The following is a 24,162-nucleotide window of genomic DNA, read 5'->3' on the forward strand; positions in this document are numbered from 1 at the left end:
ACAAACATATACAAATATTACAATCTTGTATCACTGAAAACAATTTACAATATAGAAACTGAGAGGCTTTTACAACTCAGGGTGGGTTACGTTACAAGTGGTAATAGATCTGTTTTCAACATATGCATGTTGATATATGGTTTCAAGTCCCAACCTATCCAGTTCTGGCAATAACTTATCCAATGTTACCTTTTACATTATTTTCCACAACAGGAAAGCAGACTTAAGGGTCTATAGTCCTACTCCCCTTTCCCTTGAAGACAGCTTTAATAAGCATGTCTCCAATCTTGAGGAATCTCCTGATATTTATATGACCTAATGAATAACAGATATAATTGTACCGTAAGTTCTTGCTGAAGTGTTCTCAGGTCATTGTTACTAATTCCGTCTCCTCCCTGTGCTTTGTTTGGATCCAATTTGTGCAGTTCTTTTTTAATATAATCTAATTTGATTCATTCCAGTATCTGGGGTTACATGGATGTCAGTAGGACAACGTATTACCCCTTTTGTGGAGCCAAACTGTTTTGCATAAGATATTGTAAATATATCTATAATCTGTTGTGTCCGAGAATAAATTTTAGAATCTGCATACAGTTTATCAATTTGTATGTCTTTACTCCTTCCACATTTTATGTATCTATAAAAAGGTCTCCTATTATGCTCAATATCTTCATATAAATTTTCTTCAAAATTTTCTTGATCTTGTCTCACACTATGCTCAATCTGTTTGTCCATCTTGTTTATTTCAGTTTTCAAAGTTGTAGTTCAACCTCTCTTCCATTTCTTATATTTTTTGTCTCTCATCTTAATCAGATATCTTGTTCTTATGATGTTAAAAATGTTTTGATACATATCCCAAAGAATCCCCCATATTAAACAAACTAGCTCTCCAAACCTCTTCAAACATTACATGAATAAGTAGATGGACAGGCAATTGCAAACTTATTCCAATCTGGGTATTACTCTGTCTAGGTTTGGAGTACCCCTATCAATTGTCTAGGAATAACCTATGACCCTATTTACTCAAAGTCACACAGTGGGCAAAATAGAGATTAACTGAATATCTACATTAACCTTATACAAATGTTATACCCAGTTATCAAAATACAGATGAAGACAGAGTAAAAAAGAAAATTACAGCTCTGTGGCAACACACAGATGACGTCTTGACTGCAACTCAAAAGACCCAAGTTCAAGTAGCAGCTCAGGCTCTGGAAAAGTTGTGTGGGACAGGATGAGAGTAAGCTGCTTAAGCAAGCTTGTCTATCCAGGAAGGAAGAAATGGTGGCCTTTCAGTTGGCCAGCTGCTTTGTGCAATCAGAGGTTTGCATATTACAAAGGGCCTTAGAACTGGGGGGTGTAGGGTTGTCAGACACCGGGGGGGGGGGTGAGTTATGGCCATAAGAAACACTTCCAGGCTTGTGTCTAGTATGAGGCAGCTGCTAACAGTAGAGGATGGTGTCATACATCCCCTATTCTGGAGACAAGAAAGTACATGTCTGGGGAGGGATAAAACAGACTAATCTGGATATGGGGGATAAAGGCCCCCATCTTGCATCAAGCACACTGAAATAACAACAGAGGCTAAGGCACAAATTGTCCTCTGGACTGCCTGAATGGTGGAACCTTCAACTTGCTCTCACTTCCATACTGAGGATACCCAGTACAGAACAAATGGGACAGGCTTGATTGTCTGGCACTCATACGTACTAAAAGAACCTGGGAAAAAATCACCTGGAAGAGGCTTGTTTGCTTAGTACTAGGTACTTTAAACTCTTTACAACTACACTCCTCAATCAGTCCCCTTCCCCTCAACTTCATCTTTTTCCCCTTCATGATGAATTATTAATGCTTCTTAACAATACCCCTATTTATTTTACCTCCTTATAATTTTTCTTTTATATTCTTTTATCTTCCAAAGCTACCACTCATCCCAAATTCTTCTCATTCATTCTTTTCACTCTCCTACACCCACTTATTTTTGGTAAATATTGTATAAAACACACTGATCCATGCTAATCTCCATACAAATGCCACACAGATGAATATTTGTTTTTAAATGTTTTCTAGTCCATTGGTCTAATACTATACCTGTATTACCCTGCATAAGATATATGCTGATGATGTCTGTTTATACACAAGTGAAATAACCTAGATTGTTTAGCAGATGATACTAATGGATTCATTAATTATTGTATATCAAAGTCCCCCTGGAGTTTTCCCCTCCCAGGCCAACAGTGAAAAAAAAAAAAAAAAAAAAAAAAAAAAAAAAAATTTTTTGTCTGTTAGACATTTTAAAATGAGTAATTACACTATTCTCACACAATAGTATGTAGATAGTAAATTATGTTTTGTATTACTTTATCTAAACTAATATGTATTCATTGTTACCCATTGTTTTAGTTTCTCACATTTATTGTATTTGTTTAATCTCTATAACCTTATTTTAATCGATGGAGCTTTTCTCCCCGGGCCTCCACTGAAAATGGAAATTATCCAGCTGGACTAGCCCGGTCAACAAATGTAAAATAAAATAAATAAATAAATAAATAAATATCCAGCTGAAACTTTCTATTTATAAAATTCAAATACATATCAAAACCCAAGACAATGCACTTTTCTGAATAATATTCTATTGTACTTTCAAAATCCCTCCAAAGCTATTCCTCAATTACTTTATATCACAGATGCCTACAGCTGTGCATTGAATTATACCCTAAATGTTCATAATTCAGCATTATTTCTAACAGTTCAAATAGCTTGATGCAGCCCGATTTGGGGACAAAAAATAATAAAACTCCGAGCAAGCTTAAGTAAATAGGGGTAAAGTACAAACGTGATATTAGCACCCTCCTTTATTCCCTCAAATTTTGTCCAAACATCCAGAATGAATACTCTCCTCGAAACTGGAGTAACTTCAATTTTAGTGTTCTGGCTAGATTTACTACAGTGTCTCAAGAGGTAGCACGTTTGCCTTTAGTGCTGAAAGATCAGAAGGGAATGGGTCTTATTCTCAATTCAAGTGACTAAATTAATTTTCAATTGCTGATGCTGTAGTGCAGCATTAAAGAGTGCTTCACCCCTAAGTGTACAATTCTTTGAAAAAGAAGTTAAACCAAGGTCCCACCTGCCTGAGTTGGTGGTAACTTCGATGGATGTAAAAAATCCCACAACACTTACAGAAAAAGATCAGCAGAAGTTCCCCAGTATTCTGACCAAATTTCCATTAGTCAGTGTAACTACCACCTTTGATCTACTCTGAAAAGAGTTCTCCAGCCTAGTAGAACTAATCCAGTCAGCAAAGGAGAGATAGATAGACAGACAGACAAATAACAAGATAGTTGTATTAGTTATATTCCCAGGCTCTCCCATTTCTTTGGCAATTTCACTTCATGTATCTCAACTGAGTTTTTTTAATCAGCTAATAAAATAATCTTGAAGTGCCTTTGGAACAAAAGCATGTTTTATATCACTTATTAATTTTGGTCATCTTCAGTCAAATTTGGAAAATACCTACTTCGGACTAACACAACCGCATCAATAGGCTAAACAAAAGCCAAGCAAACTCTGGGACTGAAAACAATACACTGTAAATAATTAAACAGAAAAGACTCCAGCCATGCTGGTTGTATTCTTTTTCATTTTATCAGCATCTCTGTGAAATCAATCCATTTATTTGAGAAAACATACTATATTTTCCACAAACTCCCCTCATGTATTACATTCCAAGTTCTAGATGTTCATACTTGCCTGAGGATGCTTAACTTGTTAAAATAATTTGTGTTACTGCAACCAATTCTACAGAATGACAGCATTTTAATCAATAATAAACCTTTGAAATGTTCATAATTCCTTATGTTAGATCTCCTTCTGCATCACATTAAAAACGAAAAGTGTCTCTACACTTTTGCAGAACAGTGTGTGTGTGCTGTGTGTCTTTAAGAAGCACATCAAGGACTGAATGTGCACATATAAATAGGCACGTGCTATACTCAGTGCCATTTTGAAAGTGCTGCCAGAGAATGAACATGTATGAATGAATGTAACTAGTCTGTGTATAAGTTGCCTAAGTTAAAGTTAATCAGCTTCAATCGTGATGTGTTTGCACATAATAAAGCTGCTTGAACAGAACCCACAAAGACTCGTCTATTACATCCTGACTAGATGACCGACATGGTGTTAGACTGGGGTTCCAGAGACTGATATTCAGAGCCACGAGGTGTAGAGATAATAGCGAAGGTAATCTAAGAGAAACGAGGATGAAAAAGTGCCAGAAAAGAACCAAAGGTAATGAAAACTAACAGTTTATTTTATAAAAAAGATACAAGGGCACAAACCACATTATTAGACAAGCGAGGGGCACAAAGGGTTTATTCGAAATGTTTAAGATTCAGATATTTGATAAAATGATCAAAAAAGCAAAATGAGCATGTTTAGAGTAAAACGAGCACAAGAAAAATACAATGAGCATGAAGAGATTAAACAAGCAAAACGAATATGATAAGGGCAAAAAGGGCATATTACGCATAAATAAAGCGAGGTGAGTGCATGTTGTGGCACAACTATGACTTCGTATTGTATCAAGGGCATAACTAAAGTTATTCGAAGTATCTCAGAGTGTGTAAAAGTGTTTATAGTGTGTGCTTATTACTGTGCATGTATTCCAAAGAGTTTATTTCTGTGCAAAGTGCAATTATTTTGTGAAGTACAGCCATTTTGAAAACGTTTCTTGTGCTGGGTGTGTCTATTCACAAAGTGTCACCATTACAGAGTGTTTCTTCCACTGTAAAGAATTATCTAGCAAGGTACCACCATTTTGGGGAAGTTTCAGTGTGCTGTGTACTGTTTATTCACAAAGTGCAGTTTCTTCAAAATGTTTCTTACACTGAGAGCTTCTTCTGCCCAGTTCATTCACACATTGCAGCTATCTGAAATGCTTCTTACACTGATAAGAGGTGATTTCTTGTAGTACAGCAATTCTGAGAGTATTACAGTGCCCAAGGGACTTATTTTGTAAAGTTCAGTTATTCAGAGGCTTGTTGTGCTATTGGGCAAAGTTACACATCATCTTCTTTTTCTTTCAGCTGTTCCCATTAGGGGTTGCCACAGTGGATTGTCTGTTTCCATTTCTTCCTGTCCTCTGCATCTTGCTCTGTCACACCAACCACCTGCATATCCTGTCTCACCACATCCATAAACATTATCTTAGGCCTTCCTCTTTTCCTCTTACCTGGCAGCTCCACCCTTAGCATCCTTTTCCCAATATACCCAGCATCCCTCCTCAGTACATGTCCAAACCAACGCAATCTCACCTCTCTGGCTTTGTCTCCAAACTGTCCAATCTGAGCTGACCCTCTAATATACTTAGTCCTGATCCTGTCCATCCTCGTCACACCTAATGCAAATATTAACATCTTTAACTCTGCCACTTCCATCTGACTTCTACCTCTTGTAGACCTTCCCTTTCACTCTTACTGGTACTAGTCTGTCACAAATCACTCCTGACACTCTTCTCCACCCACTCCACCCTGCCTGTACTCTCTTCTTCACCCCTCTTCCACACTCGCTACTACTCTGAACTGTTAATCCCAAGTATTTAAACTCATCCACCTTCACCAAGTCTACTCCCTGCATCTTCTCCATTCTTCTATCCTCCCTTTCATTCACACACATATATTCTGTCTTAGTCCTGCTGACCTTCATTCCTCTCCTCTCTAGAGCATATATCCACCTCTCCAGGGTCTCCTCAACCTGTTCCCTACTCTCACTACAGAGCACAATGTCATCTGCAAACATCATCGTCCACGGGGACTCCTGTCTGATCTCGTCTGTCAACCTGTCCATAACCATTGCAAATAAGAAAGGGTTCAGAGCTGATCCTTGATGTAATCCCACCTCCACCTTAAACACATCCGTCACTCCCACCGCAGACCTCACTGCTTTCACACTATCCTCATATATACCCTGTACCACACATACTTCTCTGCCACTCCTGACTTCCTCATACAGTACCACAACTCCTCTCTAGGCACCCTGTCATATGCTTTCTCTAAGACCACAAAGACACAACGCAAGTCCTTTTGGCCTGCTTTCTCTAAGTCCACAAAGACACAACACAAGTCCTTCTGGCCTTCTCTGTACTTCTCCATCAACACTCTCAGAGCAAACATCGCATCTGTAGTGTTCTTTCCTGGCATGAAACCATACTGCAGATCGCTAATCATCACCTCCCTTATTAACCTAGCTTCCACTACTCTCTCCTGTAACTTCAGGCTGTGACTGATCAGTTTTATCCCTCTTTAGTTACTACAGCTCTGCACATTACCCTTATTCTAAAAAATTGGTACCAAAAAAACTTTTCTCTCCTCCTCAGGCATCCTCTCACTGTCCAAGACTTCATTAAACAATCTGGTTAAAAACTCCACTCCCATTTCTCCTAAACACCTCTATGCTTCTACAGATATGTCACCTGGACCAATAGCCTTTCCATTCTTCATCCTCTTCCTAGCTATCCTTACTTCCTCCTTGCTAATCCGTTGCAGTTCCTGATTCACTATCCCCACATCATCCAACCATCTCTCTCTCTCATTCTCTTCATTCATCAGCTCCTCAAAGTACTCCTTCTACCTGCTCAACACACTCTCCTCGCTTGTGAGTACGTTTCCATCATTATCCTTTATCGCCCTTACCTGCTGCACATCTTTCCTAGCTCGGTCCCTCTGTCTAGCCAATTGGTACAGGTCCTTTTCTCCATCCTGAGTGTCCAACCTTTCATACAGCTCTCCACACACCTTATCCTTAGCCTTTACCACCTCTCTCTTTGCCATGCGCCTCATCTCCTTATACTCCTGTCTACTTTCTTCATCTCTCTGACAATCCCACTTCTTCACCAACCTCTTTTTCTGTATACTCTCCTGCACTTCCTCATTCCACCACCAGATCTCCTTGTCCTCTTTCCTCCATCCACATGTAACACCAAGCACCTTTCTAGCTGTCTTCTCTACTAGCTCTGCTGTACTTACCCAGCTATTCGGTAACTCTTCACTGCCTCCCACTGACTGTCTTAACTCTTCCCTGAACTCCACCTCACAATCACCCTTTTTCAACGTTTACTATTTGATTCTTGGCACCGCCCTCACACTCTTCCTCCTCATCTTGATCACTAACGTCATCCTACACACCACCATTCTATGCTGCCTAACTACACTTTCCCCTGTCAACACTTTACAGTCTCCAATCTCCTTCAGACTGGCCCTCTTGCATAGGATATCATCCACCTGTGTGCATCTTCCTCCACTCTTGTACATCACTCTATACTCCTCCCTCTTCTTAAAATACGTATTCACCACAGCCATGTCTATCCTTTTTGCAAAATCCACTACCATCTGACCTTCTGCATTCCTCTCCTTAATACCATACCTACCCATCTCTTCCTCATCCCCTCTGTTCCCTTCACCAACATGTCCATTGAAATCTGCTCCAATCACCACTCTCTCACCCTTGGGTACAGTCACCACCACTTCACCCAACTAACTCCAAAATTTTTCTTTCACATCCTCCAAAACACTCTTGGCATACTGTTCCTTCAGGATAACCCCTACCCCATTTCTCCTCCCATCCATTCCATGATTGACGGAAAGTGCTTATTAAACAATCTGAATTACAGAGCTACATAAGTATATTTTTTGCATTTTATCTAACTGTTCAGTGTTTCTTATCAACATGCACTGGTTGTATTTATTTCCTTATCAGTACTGCATTTTGTTATTTGTGTAACTGTTCTGCACTAGTTTACTGCACTGTTTTTATTTATTTGTTTGAATGAATTATTTACTTTTCTTTGTCTCCATTTATATATTTGCTGATCTGTGTTTGAATTTTTGTTTTCCCTCCCACCCAATTGCTGTTGTGTTCTTATAGTTTGTGTCTTTTGCTGTTGCCCGCCCCTACTGTAAATTTGATAAGGGACAATCCTCTCTGTGCCATCTCATTAGCTCATTCGACCTAATACAAATATCATTTGGGAAAGTCAAACCCCTTAGTTCTTTAACCTTGATTTTTCTTCTGTTCCTCCTCTCTCCCTTTCTACTTTACTAACAAAAAAACCCCACTTTATTCAGCTTATTTTACTGTATTTGTTTCCTCCTCTGGCTTCATGATTTCATCTTGCTTTTTCTGCTACTTGCTGCGGCTTGGTCAAACCCCTTAGTTCCTTAACCTTGATTTTTCTTCTGTTCCTCCACTCTCCCTTTTCACTTTACTAACAACCCCCCCCCCACTTTATTCAGCTTCTTTTACTGTATTTCTTTCCTCCTCTGGCTCCATGACTATCTTGCTTTTTCTGCTAATTGCTGCGGCTTGTTCTCCAAAGTGTTCAATTGCATCTTTTCTGTTGCATTTGTTACTGCTTGTTTATAGCCTGCTTAAATTGTGTTATTCTAAGCTGCTTAGTTTTGGTTTAAGCACTCGGGCTTTAGACTAACCCCTTAGCTCTCCCTGGCCTTCTCTCTCAGATTCTGAAAAATATGGATGGACAATTTCCTACAGTTTCTCCTGCCAGTCTGGTTGATATGGCCATCCTGAGACAGTGTAGCAACTGCCTTATGTACACAGACAACCACCGACTACTACCACCTAGGAATACAATTTGCGAGAGATGCAATTACATTAGGAATATAGTGTCCATGCTCTCTCCCTCACAAGCCAGTATATTTGGCACTGAGAAGGTTGTCAACACAATCACTACACCTCAAACACCACCCATACCTACACAACATACACCCACATATGTGGAGGTCCTCAACTAAAACATACCCAAACAAAGGAGACCTCAGAGGCAAAAATACACGCAATTTCCATAGCCCTCCATACCACATACCATGCATAGTTCACCACACCTGTGTCTCACAACCACTAAGGCTTAACCATAAACCCAACATATTAGTCATTGGAGACTCCATTGTGAGACACACAGATGTGCCTCTCACCAGGCTGGATAAGGAGAAAGTCATGGTTAGTTGTCTGTCAGGGGCCAGAATACGCTATATCACACACGCACTCAAGTCTCTCAACAACAGGTACAGCTATGGCTCTGTCATAGTCCATGTTGCTGTGAATGATTTGAGACGTACCTCCCTGGACTATATGAAGAGAGACATAATTGAACTCGCTGAATATGTGTCCTAGACAGGTATGTCCCTAGCCTTAAGCAGCATTCTACCACCAGCCAGAATGATGCCTCAATACAAACAGAAAATACTGACTTTAACAAATGGCAGTGTACTATGGGATACCCTCTTAGCCCAGCCAATCAGAGACTTTTGAGCTAGTAAATAGGCCGAGACGGAGCCGATATTTGGCTACGAACCCATGGGTAAGAATGTAGGCGAGATAGGACTACATAACATCTAGTATTTTGGCCTTCACTAGTGAAAGACACGGATAAAGTAATTTCTTCTTGTTCAGTATGCAATAGTACTAAACTGCATTCGCAGAGAGAACCACTTCACCTAAGTCAAGTTCCTGAACTACCATGGTCAAAAGTAGCCATTGACATATTGAAGTGGAACAATCAGCATTGCTTAGTATTGGTAGACTCTTATTCGAACTGGTTTGAGATTGATTTACTACTTAATCTAACATCCATTACTGTTAACACCAAGTTGAAATGTCATTTCTCAGTCCATAGTAGTCCACACAAAGTTATTTCTGACAATGGTACTCAACTTACTAGTCATTTGTTTCAGAAATTTGCAGGAGAATGGGACTTTGTACATGTTACTAGTACTCCAGAATATCCACAGTCAAATGGACTAGCTGAACGTGCAGTGTCAAGTGCAAAGCAATTACGTGAAAGGTCAAAGCGTGATAATACCAATGTCTTCTTGAATTTACTTAATCTCAGAAACATACCCAATGATGACATACTTGGCTCGCCTGCTCAGAGACTTCTATTCAGGCAAACTAGAACAACACTGCCTATTAGTTCCAGTTTATTGAGGCCTAAAGCTAAGAAAAACAGAACCATCAGAGCCCAATTATTCAGGAAGTGTTCTTTCCAGAAGTCCAGTTATAAACCAAGCAGATTTATTCATCCACTGAAAGGAGAGACAGCGAGGATACAAATGGTAGAACCTGAGGGTGCAGAGTACAGGAGAAATCGCAGACGTCTTCTTCCTGTACCAGAATCATTATCGCAGCATTGTTCCTGTGATACATACTCTAGATCTCAGAGCAACCCAGACAATGTTCCTATTCCAGAACGTGCCCTAACATCTACTTCCATTCCTGAGGATGTTCCCGATATTCCTAAGGTTGAACATTCAGCAGAGACAGTTCCAGTTGCTAAGTCTAATTCTCGGTTTTATGTCACACGATTTGGTCGTACTTCCAGACCTAGTGTGAAATACACAGCGACCTGGACATAATTGTGTGTGTGTATATATATATATATATATATATATATATATATATATATATATATATATATATATATATATATATATATATATATATATATATGTACCTAGTTCTGTATAACTGCATGACAAAAACTATTTGTATTGTTTGCATGTCAGCTGATATTCTCAGCATTGCATGATTTATTTCTCAAAGAGGGAGGATGTAGAACAGTGTGTGTGTGTGTGTGTGTGTGTGTGTGTGTGTGTGTGTGTGTGTGTGTGAGAGTGCGCGCGCTGTGTTTTAAAAAGCATATCAAAGACCAAATCTGTATATATAAATATCAGGCATGTGTATGTTCTGTGCCATTTTGAAAGTGCTGCCAGAGAATGAGAATGTATGAATGATCATAGCTAGTATGTGTATAAGTTACCCAAGTTAAAGTTAATAAGCTTCAATCATGATGTGTTTGTACATAATAAAGCTGCTTGAACAGAACCCACAAAGAGTCATCTATTACATCCTGACTAGACGAGCAACAACTTTTAAATCTTATATGAGGATTGCTCCTGCTAAATTACCCTTTCTCTTGATTTATGGTTTAGCTACCCAGATAAAAGCAACATACAACTAGAGAGTAAGCTCTTCACATTACTCAAATATGCCTATTTGGAAATACTGGTTAATACTGTTAAAAGAGATTAACATCTTTGCTCATTTAGAATCAGTCCGAATCATGGGTGTAGCCAGAGATTTACATTTTGTACTCAGACCTAATGTTGCTGCTTCCAGTACCCACTTGTCAGTGTAGAAATGTACTCACCCCTCAAAATGCTACCCCAAGATACATGGAAAGATGTACTTTCTTTTCAACTGTTACAATTAACTGCCATACAAAGCTAGTTATAGAGATGTATTCCTTTGGCACAAGAATTGTTTATGGACGGCTATACTGTGAATATTCATTTACTAATTTCTAATCAGTTTGTGCTTTTTATAGTGTTGACATTCGCACAAGCTGCTCAGAAAAACTGGACACATTTCAGTACTGTGAGTATGCTTACCTACATCCTTGGTCCGGATGAATGCACACGGTAATTAATTCTATCTAAATTTGTAGACCAGCAATTAATGATTTTCCACAAAACCTAAATGCAACCTAGTTAGTTACCAGTTATGTATAAACTATCTACACCATACAGTGGAATCTGTGGTGACAATTCAATTGTTGTTCCGTATTTTTGGGCATATGAATACATTTTATAGCTTTTTTTGGTAAACACCTTGAAAAAATTCAAGTTTATTAAACTTAAAGGTGATTGCAAATGGTATAACTGTTCACTAGATTCACCCATCCCTCCAGTCCTTTAAGCTGTACTACATTTGAATCAATTTTTTTTAATACACTGGTTAAACCAATATGAATTCTTACCCAAGTTATTGAAGTAATATATCAAAACAAATATCAGGATTCACAGCAAGCACTGCATACCTGTGCAGCACTAATTTCACAGCCATGCTAGACAAAATATCGGACAGATAATTAGAGATGTGGTAGACAGGGGACAGTGCCTGCATGTGATACGTGGGACTGCATAAGGAAACAAAGCCACAGCCATAACATGACAACCAGTACTATGGTAACATACAACAAGAAATGTACTACAAAAATGCAAGAGTGATGCAAAATAAATAAAACTAAAGTTAGTTTGCCTGAAGTAAAGCATGACAAAGCTGCAGGCAGCAAAAGACTACTACAAGTAGGACAGCACAGCTCAACAGTCACCAACAGACATTTTTTATCACGTCATTTATGAAGATTTATTAATGTGGGTGTAAAAAGCAAAGTGGTAATACTGTTTATCATAGAAAAATGGGTAGAAAATGGGGTATGATAGGATAGGAAATTAGGAATTAGAAAAACAGTAGGCAGAGATAACAAAGAAGGGTAATCATAAGACATGAATGACTGATGGGAAAGGTATGTTTGTGAGATACAGGCCCTTTTTCAAAAAAGAAGGAAGGGTAGGTAAATAAGGTACTGACAGACAGCTGTGGGTAGCAGAGAGGGAGAAGGGCAAGTAGCATGGATACACAGACAAACATGGAACCAGGATAAGGATGGACAAGGGCAGTATACACATAAAAGGTGATGAGGAAAGTGGTCAGATACACAAAAAAGGTGCTGATAGGGAGGACTGGACAATAAATAAGAAATGAGGAATGATGCATAAGGGAGGTACATACAGGGAAGAAGACAAGGTGGGCTCACAGTGTGGTGTTTTGCAAGGATGGCCCAGACAGCAACAAAACTGAGTGTTACTCACCTGGAGGAGCAATTTTATGGGCCAGTTGCTCCTCTGAAGGCTTGATGAGCATGGTCTGACAATTATCCAACTCTGCCAGTCATGACAGAACATGCTGCTTAGTACCAGTGCAGGCATCTAGCTGCCAAGACCAGCCTCTGCACCACACACTGGAATAAAACTGGAGACTCTTCCATTCCATTTTCAGAAAAATAGAAGTTATGTTCTTACCATAACGTTCCATGTTAGTTGTCTTCTTCTCGCCTTCTTCTTGCTGGATGGGTTCGGAGCCGACCTCGGCTCCGACTCGGCCACTCTAAAGCTCGAGAGTTGGTTCCACCGGCTCGAGGCTCCCCTTATATCCCACAATGCTAGGCGAGAGTTACCTCAGATCTCGTTTGTAAGCTAACCCCAGCTTATAATAGAAACAGTATAACTGTGAAAAACAGAATCCACCTCTAACAACAGGAAGAAGAAGGGTGACCTACATCCTGAAACAAGAAATATGCATAATAGCATATAGCTAAGAAAGAGGTGGTAGAAAGAGAGGTCACGATCACAACTCCTCTAGGTCTGTCCAGGCCAGTGGGAAGGAGGGTGGGCGAAGAAGAAGCGAGAAGAAGACAACTAACATGGAACGTTATGGTAAGAACATAACTTCTATATGTTAAGTTGTCTATCTCGCCTTCATTCTTGCTGGATGGGACCGCGTCCCTAGCACCTTGTCCCGGGTGGCCTAACGGAACAGACTCCTGAGAACAGTGGAACCAAAATTAGCTCTATGCCTAGAAGCTAAATCCAACTTATAATGGGAAATAAAAGTGTGAGGAGTAGCCCAAGTAGCCGCTGCACAAATGGTGTCAATAGGCAGTCTGTCTTGGAAGGCTAGAGAAGTAGCCAAAGCTCTGGTGGAATGGGCTTTAGGCTTATTAGGCAGTTTTTTGTGTCTAATCTCATAAACAAGGGTAATCAGAGATGTTAGCCATCTGGATAAAGATACCTTTGAAACTGAAAGTCCCTTTCTGCTTTCCGCATAGGAGACAAACAGCTGATCAGATTTTCTGAATTGTTTCGTCCTGTCCAAGTAGTACCTTAATTGACGATGAACATCCAGACAGTGTAATTTTTGTTCAGACCTATTTGAATATTCCGGGAAAAAGACAGGGAGGTCAATGCATTGGTTTAGATTTGATGTTGAAACCACCTTAGGCAAAAAGGACGGGTTAGTTCGTAAGGAAACTCTGTCCTTATGGAACACAAGGTAAGGAGAACGACAACTGAGTGCTTGAAGTTCTGAAATTCTTCTAGCTGATGTGATAGCCACCAGAAAGAGAGTTTTCCATGATAATAACTTTAAGGAACATGAAGCTGCAGGTTCGAAAGGGGAAAGAATCAAAGAAGCAAGAACTAAATTTAGGTCCCAAGGAGAAGGAGGATTTCTTACAGGAGGTCTGAGAAGAAAAACTCCTTTCAAAAAGGCTTTGCAGAGTTTGTGGGACATTAGGGCGATTCAGAAATACCCACATGGAAATTAGAAATAGCTGCCAATTGAACCTTAAGAGTAGATGGAGATGAACCTGCATGGAAGAGTTCAGCAAGAAAATCGAGGACTAGTTGGATGGAAGCGGTGAAAGGATCTATGTCCTTTCCTTGTGCCCAATATGAAAATCGTTTCCACTTGCTCAAATAAATCTTTCGAGTGGAAGATTTATGGGAAGCTATCAAAATATCTCTAACAGAGTGAGATAATTGAGGAAGCCTGGCTACGGTTGGAAGTGGAGGAACCAAGCAGTGAGGTTCAGAGAGGAGGGAGCGATGAAACTGACCCGACTGATGGATCAAAAGATCTGGAACTAGGTCCAGATTCCACGGTCGCTCCAAAAGAAATCGATGCAGAAAGGGGAACCACACTTGTCGAGGCCAGTAAGGAGCAATGAGGATCAAAGAGGCCTTCTGAGCGATAGCTTTCTGTATTACTTGAGAGATCAGTGGGAAAGGAGGAAATGCATACAGAAGTCCCCGGGGCCAAACTTGGACTAGCGTCCCTGCTGGGTTGGCCTGGTAAAGGGAATAGAGTGAAGTATTCTCTGCACTTGCTGTTTTGGGGAGTAGCAAAAAGATCGCAGCAAGGCTGACCCCACTTGAGAAAAATCTCTCTCACTACAGAGTCTTTCAGAGACCACTCGTGAGGCATGAGAATAGCTCTGCTCAACTTGTCCGCAATGTGATTGGACTTCCCGGGGATGTGCGTTGCTATCAGAAAACGCTGAGAAGAAATCGCCCATTGCCACAGTCTGAGTGCTTCTCGACACAGAGGGTATGATCTGGTTCCGCCTTGTTTGTTGATGTACCACACTACAGACATATTGTCTGTCTGGATTGCAATCGTTCCCAAGGGAAGAGAGTGTTGAAGGGCTTGCAACGCTAAAAGCACTGCTCTCATCTCCAGAACATTTATGTGCAAGTGGCATTCGTTTGGTTGCCATGTGCCCTGGACTGTCCTGCCCTGATAATGCCCCCCCCACCCGATCAGGGAGGCATCCGTTGTCAGAGTAGCAACCGGAGGAGGTGGAACAAATGGAGCTGGGGGGAAGACATCCACCACATGAGATGCTTTTTGCATGCTTGCGTGATCATAATGGTGTGAGACATTGGAAGTTCCTGGTATGACCATTGAGAAAAGAGCATCCACTGAAGGATCCGCATGTGGTATCTGGCCAATGGAAGGAGGGGTATGGCCGCTGCCATGATTCCCAACACCTTTAGAACTAACCTGGCTTTGGCTCTGTTGTTGTTGAGAAGTAGTGATACCAATTTTTGAATGTCTGATATCCTTTGGTTCGTTAGTGTTGCAGACATGTTTACAGTATCTAATTTTTCGCCTATGTAGGTAATAGTACGACAAGGCGACAAAACAGACTTTTCGCAATTTATTGAGATACCCAGTTTTTGACAGACGCGAAAAGTGTAATCTCTGGCCATCAGAAGGAGATGCTTGGTGGGAGCTGTGAGGAGCCAGTCGTCCAAATATGGAAACACCTGGAATCCTTGTCGTCTCAGGTGAGAAGCTACCACTGCCATGCATTTGGTAAACACCCGGGGGGTAGTGGTGAGACCAAAGGGCAGGGCCCTGAATTGAAAATGACTGGTTCCCAGCCTGAAGCGGAGGAATCTTCTGGAGCGTCTGTTCATTTTTATGTGATAGTACGCGTCCTGAAGGTCTATAGAGCACATCCAGTTTCCTTTTCCCAATAGGGGAAGAATGGATTGCAGCGTGACCATCCGAAATCTTGTTTTCTTGACCGATCTGTTCAAGATACTGAGATCCAAAATTGGTCTCCAGTCCCCTGTTTTCTTTGGAACTAAAAAGAACCTTGAGTAGATTCCGGATCCTAGTTGGTCTGCTGGCACTGGCTGAATAGCTCTTTTGCAAGCAGTTTTGAAATTTCCAAAGCTGCTATATCCCTTTGAGCGGGTGGGACATCTGGAAGGGATTTTTTTGACTGATTCGGAAAACGAAGAAAGGGAATAGAATAACCTTCGGAAATGATGGACTGTACCCATTTGTCTTGTGTCAAGGATAGCCAGGCTTCTGGGTACAGTGACAATCTTCCCCCGACTGCCTCCGAAGATGGGCAGTCGGGCAACACCTCAGGGATGCTGAAAGGGCTTATCGGAGAACGTTTCTCGATTGCCCTGGTTCTGCGGACCCCTCTGCCTCTAGGGCGGCGTCTACCATTGTTGTTCCCCTCTGCCTCTGGCGGGGAACCGACTCTGTGCGTCAGGCGAAGTCCCTTGGGATTGTTTACGGAACCACATCTTTCCCCCCTTCTGACCTTTGGGGTAAGGCCTAGAAGGAGTAGAAAACGGACTCCGACGGCAGAAAGGGTCTTGCCATCAGTCTCGCACCTAGTCAGGGTTTCTTTCACTTGTGGACCAAAAGAGATGATCCATCAAAGGGAGTTCGTGAAAGACGCCTTGAAAGGTTCCATAAAATTGCATAGCCGCATCCAGGCGTGCCTACGTAAGGCTACCCCTGTTCCTGCGGCTCTGCTCGCTCCATCGGCCGCATAAGAGAGGAGGCATGGAGGAGTTGGAAATAGAATTAAGGATAGCCAGCTGCGTGTTCATTTTCTCTTGGAAACCCGCAGCTGTAGGGTCCTTCAGCATTTCACTCGCTTCTTTGATCAAGTCCCTTTGAAGACGAGTGAAATGGCACAGGTAATTTAGCTAACTCATAGTAAATGTCGCTGAGGAGAACATCCGCTTCCGTACCTATCCATGGACCTAGATTCCTTGTTAGGTGGATGGACAGGCACTGAAGGATCAGCCAGTTCCTTCTTTGTGGCGGCAGCTACCACCATAGCATCCACAGAGACTCCTTTTGATAAAAATTCCTTGTCTGATGGAGCTGTGATGAATTTGGAGGGTCTCCTGGGAGTGGGGTCCACTGAATCAGGAGCCGTCCATGCCTTTTAGCAACCACCTGCATGAGGGGGTCAAGGGGGACACCCAGGAGGTGGAAGGACGAGAGCCAAACGCCTCAAGATACACAGATTCGTCCTCCGAAGGGTTGAGGGCTGGCCAATTTCCCCTCTGTTTAAGGATCTCCAGAATGTCTGCAAATGAGACATCTTCAGAAGGGGAACGGGTGGAACCCTCAGAATCATCCAGATCTGTGTCGGACGTGATAGACTCAGGTGAGTCAATGTGCTTCCTCTTGCACTTCCTCTTCCGAGGGGCCTCTTCTGCGAAATCAGGACAGGCCTCGGAAGAGGATGAAATCCCCAAAGGGAGCTCCTGAGGAGTTGGCTCTCTGCGGTCCGGGATGAGGGAGTGAGTCGATTTACCCTGAGGCAGCATAGAGGGAGGGGCTGACGGAGCCGACTGTGGAGTAGAGCCAGGCTCTAACACACTCCGCATGACCTCGAAAGCACCCCTGTCAGGCAGAGCCAGAGGTCTCCGCTCCGAGGAGCTAAGGACCCCCCTCGGCGCCGACAGTGATGGCTCCGAGGCCGATGTCGGAGCCGAACTCACCAGCGCCGAAGCACCGAGAGGGAGAGGGGGGTAGGACAAGGGTCCGATGCCACTCACCCCTCGAAGCCGACGAGGGAAGTCCGGCGCCGAGATTCCTCCATGGAAGAAAACGGAGCCGACGACGGAGCCGAAGACAATTGTCTCGGCTCCGAGGTGACCACAGTCTCGGTTCCGACACGACCCGGCTCCGAACTCAAGAGAGTCGAAGGAGGAAAGAGTTGATGGACGGGGCAGGCACCGACTGATGAGTCGGGCTCTGAAGCATCTGGGCTAGTGCCTCAGACTTGAGTAGTCGACTCACCACCCTCTGAAGGTCATGATCGGACAGCCTCGATGACCTAGAGGAATGAGACCTTTGGCTCCGTTCAGACAGCAGGGGAGATCCTGGAGCCGAATGAACGGAGCCAAGAGAAGGTGACCTAGACCTCTTTCTGGTTGTTGGTTTCCAAGAGCTTGTCGGAGCCGACACGGGTACCTCGATAACCTCGGCTCCGCCGAGCCGAGGAAGCCACAGAAACTGTGGACTGAGTCTTATCGGCTCCAGCCGGAGCCGATAAAGGCAAAGGTTGAACAACCTGAGGTCTCGGCTCAGAAGCCGGAGCCGAAGACCTCGATGCCTTGGAGGGCTTCCCTGTTGAGACAGACAGGGAATCCTCAGGCTTCAACAAGCCTCTCAGAATAAGCTTGTTTTTTCTTTCCTGCAGGACCCTGGGGCTGAAGCCATGGCAAACAGCACAGGAATCCTGCAGGTGCAAAGGCCCCAGACAATAGACACAAGAAGTGTGAGCATCTGTCAGAGACATTTTCTGACAGCACGCATCACACTTCTTGAATCCGGAGACCTTTGCTTCTTTAGACATAGCCTAACTGGTGAACACAAACACACACTCAAACACACCAGTTATACCCTGTCAAAATAACTACTTTAGTAAAAATACTAAAAAATAAAGTACAATAAAGTACAATAAACAGTAGTTTAAACTACACAAACACTCCCTAGGGAAGGGAAGGCCCAAGGCCCAAGGGAAGAACTAAAAGTTCTTTTAAACAAGAAACGGGAAAAAAATTAGGTCGGGGATAAAGTTCAATGAACTACACTAATTTGATAATAATTAAACTAAAAAAGGGGAAAAAAGAGTAACTTTTAATAGAAAAAGCTTAAACTCACCAGGAACCGGTAGAACAACCAACCTCGAAGCTGTAGCGGCAAACGAGATCTGAGGTAACTCTCGCCTAGCATTGTGGGATATAAGGGGAGCCTCGAGCCGGTGGAACCAACTCTCGAGCTTTAGAGTGGCCGAGTCGGAGCCGAGGTCGGCTCCGAACCCATCCAGCAAGAATGAAGGCGAGATAGACAACTTAACATGAAGCCTTCACCTCCCCCAAGAGCAGACAAGCAGAGCACAAGTGGCCCACTTCAGATCCACTCTAACAAAAGGACCATGACTTCCCCGTTCTGACAGGTAGATCTATCAGGCATGGTCATCTAGGTGACAAATGCAGTCACTAGCAGTGATCAAGGTGGGCATGGCCAACCCTCCTTTCACAGTTGGACCTGCAGAAGGATGATACAATGGGAAAATTGTTACATACGTGGACACAAACATACATGAAACAAACACAGCTGCAGTTGTACTGTGGACTTCCACAGAACAGATACACAACCTCACTGTCTGGAAAGGTACGTCTGCCTTCCGATACCACATTATATTAAGGTGATGCTCCTATCTAACTGCAAAACAAAACTGTACTATTAAGCATACTTGTGCAACAGTGTATATACTGCTAGACAATGGCATCAACCACACAAAAATGTTTACAGCGTATTTTGTTAATTCTACTGAACCACTGACTCCCACTGGTGAAGCACATTGGGATGGAACTGCCCCACGTCATCACAGTGATGAAAACACTGTTCCACAGAATGCGTGATGCCAATGCATCAATCAATGCCTGTGCCAGCTCATATCAGGCCTCCACCTTCTTCAAATGGCCACCACAGTGAGCAAGTAGGTAATTTTTACAATCTTTCTGCATGCAGACCAAGGAAATTTTGCTCACTCTAGCACAACATATAGCTACCCTGATTTTATCACTCCCTGAAGCAGCCATGGTCACTCTGTCTGTGCACACAAGAGGACCCACTATGTGTTTGTGAATTATATGTCACACATCATAACCCTGTATCATTGTGCTATGTGTGTAGACATGCCATGTGCATGAGCAAGGATGTTTCATGCATCATGCTAAATTTTACTTGCATGACTTGAGATGATACTTGTCGGTAGTGCACTGCACACAGGCAGCAACTCACAAATAGATGTGCTAGCTGGCCTTATCTGCATAACTGTCTTGCTAACTGCCTCCTCTGTATTGTGATAAAAAGTGCCAACACCATCTTGCAGAGCACCACTTACACCATACAACTAAATTATAGAGGAATATGAACAAAAGCTCTGTGGATGTATGGCATTAGAAAGTAAAAGAAGGCATTCTTCCCAGTAAAGTATAGCATCCATAACTACAGACTCCATGGTGGCTGCAAGGGACAGTGAGGGAAATGTTTTGCTGTATGTGTTACTTGGAACCTATCACACTTGCATAGTATATTACTTTGGGGAACAAGCTGAAAACACAGGATACTTCAGGAATTATATCCCATATATGGTGGATGGTTCAAGGGCTATATATAGGGACATGGTACAGTACCAAAATCTGGATTTAAGGCTGTGCATAGCAGTAACTGGAGCTGTAAACCAGGGATGAGAAGCTGCAGTTAAACATGTGCATGCCACCATATAAAGTATTAACCTATTGACTCACATGCTTTGTCCTTAGCAGTACAGGTACTAGCTCTGCAACTCCTAAGAAAACAACACCTAGAAAAAGTTCAACAGCCAGGAGAAAGAACTGCTACTGAAAGCTATCCCCACAGATGGTGTACAAATGTGCTTCACTGGCAAAGGCACTGTAGATAAGCAGTACTGAGATCAGATATGGCAGGGACTGGTGCACGGTGTAAATGCTCTGGGTGGCCATAATAGCTTCCTACTACAAATGTGAGGGGTGGTTACCAAAATGGTACTCTATGCAAAGGAAAAGGCATGATGTGGTTGACAGAAATTGATACGTTTCTAGTGCCTCACCAGCCAGGTTGATTAAACCTTCATACCTAGGGGTGTCTTGCATATAAGACAAACCTGGCACCAGCCACTCATGTGACCAGCTTAGTAATGTCCAATGTAGCAAACTACAGAAAACATCACTGCATGAATGAAAACAGGGACTGACCAAGGCTCACCTGCATATCTGTTCTTCCAGGCACTTCTGGTCTGCATTTGACACATCCTGCAAAACAAAGTATGCCTTTTAACAATAACCAATGAAATGGTGTGGTATATTGAAGATTATACCATGACCCCCCCATTAATATTCCAAAACGTGCACGCTGATTGGCCAGCGTGCACGTTGTAAATCGACTTATACTAATTGAAAAAGGTCCGGTCGCCTGGACTTTTTCCATTAGTATAAGTCTCTTTTAAAACACTGTCTCGGTATGTTAAAAGTGTTTAACATAGCGACAAAGGTTTAAAAAAAGCAACGGAGATCTCCATTGCTTTTTTTAAAGCTGTCTCGCTATGTTAAACTCCGTTAACATAGCAACACAGTGTGTAAAAAGCAACGGAGATCTTGCTTTCTCCGTTGCTTTTTACTGTTTCGCTATGTTAAATGGGTTTAACATAGCGAGACAGCTTTAAAATAAGCAACGGACATCTCCGTTGCTTATTTTAAATCTGTCTCGCTATGTTAAACCCATTTAACATAGCGAGACAGGTTTAAAAAACGAGAAAGCAAGATCTCCGTTGCTTTTCGCTTTGTTAAATGGGTTTAACATAGCGATACAGCTTTAAAATAAGCAACGGACATCTCCGTTAAGCTTATTTTAAAGCTGTCTCGCTATGTTAAACCCATTTAACATAGCAAAACAGTAAAAAGCAACGGAGATCTTGCTTTCTCCGTTGCTTTTGGCCACAACTCTGATGTACTGCGAGGCATGCGCAGTACATCAGAACTGCCAGGATACCAGACAGCCGCGAAGGGCAGCAAAGAGGCATTATACAATGCCATTATTTAAGAAAAGTAATTATTTATTTTCTTAAATAATGTCATAGTATAATAGCAATAACCCACTTCTGGGTGTGGGTAATGCGGGATTTACCCACGGTTGTCTTTGGTCCCTCGGACTTCACCCTCGGGACCAAACCACGCCAACCGTGGGTAAATTCTGCATTACCCACACCCAGGTGTGGGTTATTGCTATATTATACAATGACCCCCCCCCATTAATATTCCAAAACGTGCACGTTGTAAATCAAAGACTTATACTAATGGAAAAAGGTCCAGTCGCCTGGACTTTTTCCATTAGTATAAGTCTTTTTTTTTTCTTTCTTTTTTTTTACAGCAACGGAGAACGCAAGATCTCCGTTGCTTTTTAGAAACTGTCTCGCTATATTAAAGGAGTTTAACATTGCAAGACAGCTTTAAAAATAGTAATGGAGTTCTTTCTTTCTCCATTGCTTTTTTTAAAGTTGTTTTGCTATGTTAAATGGGTTTAACATAGCGAGACAGCTTTAAAAAAGCAACGGAGATTCTCTTCTGCTTTTTTTAAAGCTGTCTCGCTATGTCAAACTCCTTTAACATAGCGAGACACTTTGTAAAAAGCAACGGAGATCTTGCTTTCTCCATTGCTTCCACCCACAGCACTGATGTACTGCGTAAGCATACGCATGCGCAGTACATCAGTACTGCCGCAGAATACCAGACAGCTGCGGAAAGGCAGCACGGAGGCATTATACAATGCCATTATTTAAGAAAAGTAAGTATTTTTTTCCTTAAATAATGTCATTGTATAATAGCAATAACCCACTTCTGGGTGTGGGTAATGCTGGATTTACCCACGGTTGTCTTTGTTTGGCCACCGGCTTGCCTCATGACCAAACCACACCAACCATAGGTAAATCCAGCATTACCCACACCCAGGCATGGGTTATTGCTTAATTGACCCATGCTTGGTGTGGTTTGATCATGAGGGTGAAGCCCAAGTGATTACATGAAGGCAACTGTGGGTAAATCTTCAATATACCCACACCCACTCATTGGTTATTGCTAAAATACAATGACATTATTTAAGAAAGAAATTATTTACTTTTCTTAAATAATGTCTTTGTATAACGGCGCTGTGGTGTTCTTCTGAGTTGTTTCCACAGTCTTCCACTTTGCTGATATACTGCACATGTGTATCAGACTTACTTTCACATGCTTACACAGTACATCAGTTCTTTGGAAAGCAAGCAACGGAGAAAGGAAGATCTCTATTGCTTGCTTTTATTTATTTTTTTTGAGAAAAGAAAAAAAAATTGTGAAAGCCACACGGTTTAGAAGTACAAAAGAGACAGGGAAAAAGTACAAGGAAAATCAGGTTAATTTCTTTAGTGTTGCATAACATATCTGATTTTTCTTGTATTTTCTCTGCTCTCCGTAAGGACCTCTTGACCTCTTAACTCAAAAAAACTGCAAAGCCATAAATAAGTATATGCTCGATTTTACAACTGGCACGCTGGTTGGGCTGACCAATCAGTATGCATGTTTTTCCATACTAATGAGCTACCGTTGCACAATCAATATATTCTATAACAGTGTTTCTTAAACTTTTTTGGACTAAGGAACCGTACTCAAAAATATTTATTTTTGTGAAGCTGTATAAAATTTTGCAAAAGGCTTAGAAAATATTTACAATTAATGTGAATTGCAGGAATTCATGCTTCAGGCTGCAGACCTGCACAGTCTTAATGAAAAGGATGTGCTTGCATTGCATGACAGAAGTTGTCAATATCAGATGTGTGGTTTATTAAAGATAAAGACTACTTTAATGTAAATGTCAAATTGAATCTAGTCCTGTATTTTGTTTTGGTTGTAGTAGGTAGAAGGAAAATGGAGAAGTATTCTAAAATGATTTTCACTTAAAGGTCCATACTCACTAAGAAGTTTTACCCAAACTTATATCAAGAGGCATCTTAGTCCTCAGACTGTTCAGTGCAATGTCTGAGGAAAGATCAGCCAAACAGATCTTCATTTGTAGATGGCTCATCCTTTATCCATTCCTTGTGATTAAAAGGATTCGGAACTGACAAAAAAAAAAAAACTCTTGGATCCTGACTTGAGGGAACATAGTCTTAAAATTTAACTGACAGCATTTTCAAATGATTGATAAGTTTTCTTTGTTGGCTTATTTCTCTTTTTCTTTGCCTTATTCATTCGGTCAGTCGAGATGGTGAAATTATCAGAGCACTTGTTTTCTGTTATTTGCATCCAAAGTTTAATTTTCTTCTTCTGGCCTTTGATTTTATTATGACTAGCAGAC

The 24,162-nt window shown here is 41.7% G+C and overlaps 1 protein-coding gene across 2 annotated transcripts in view; it reads right to left on the bottom strand.

The window, feature by feature from the left end:
• The window catches only part of LOC122816668 (transmembrane protein 180-like), a 588,132-nt gene that overhangs the window by 30,448 nt on the left and 533,522 nt on the right, over positions 1-24,162 (bottom strand). The window contains exon 7 of one of the 2 annotated variants that reach the window (XM_044089624.1): positions 21,043-21,089. The exons of the other annotated variant lie outside the window; for it this stretch is intronic. Coding sequence (XP_043945559.1) covers positions 21,043-21,089 — 47 coding nt within the window. The remainder of the gene's footprint in view (positions 1-21,042; positions 21,090-24,162) is intronic. 2 annotated transcript variants of the gene reach the window in all.

The sequence above is a fragment of the Protopterus annectens genome, chromosome 12.part0 (genome assembly GCF_019279795.1).
Source record: "Protopterus annectens isolate FY-2018-M chromosome 12.part0, PAN1.0, whole genome shotgun sequence".
Lineage (NCBI taxonomy): Eukaryota > Metazoa > Chordata > Ceratodontiformes > Protopteridae > Protopterus > Protopterus annectens.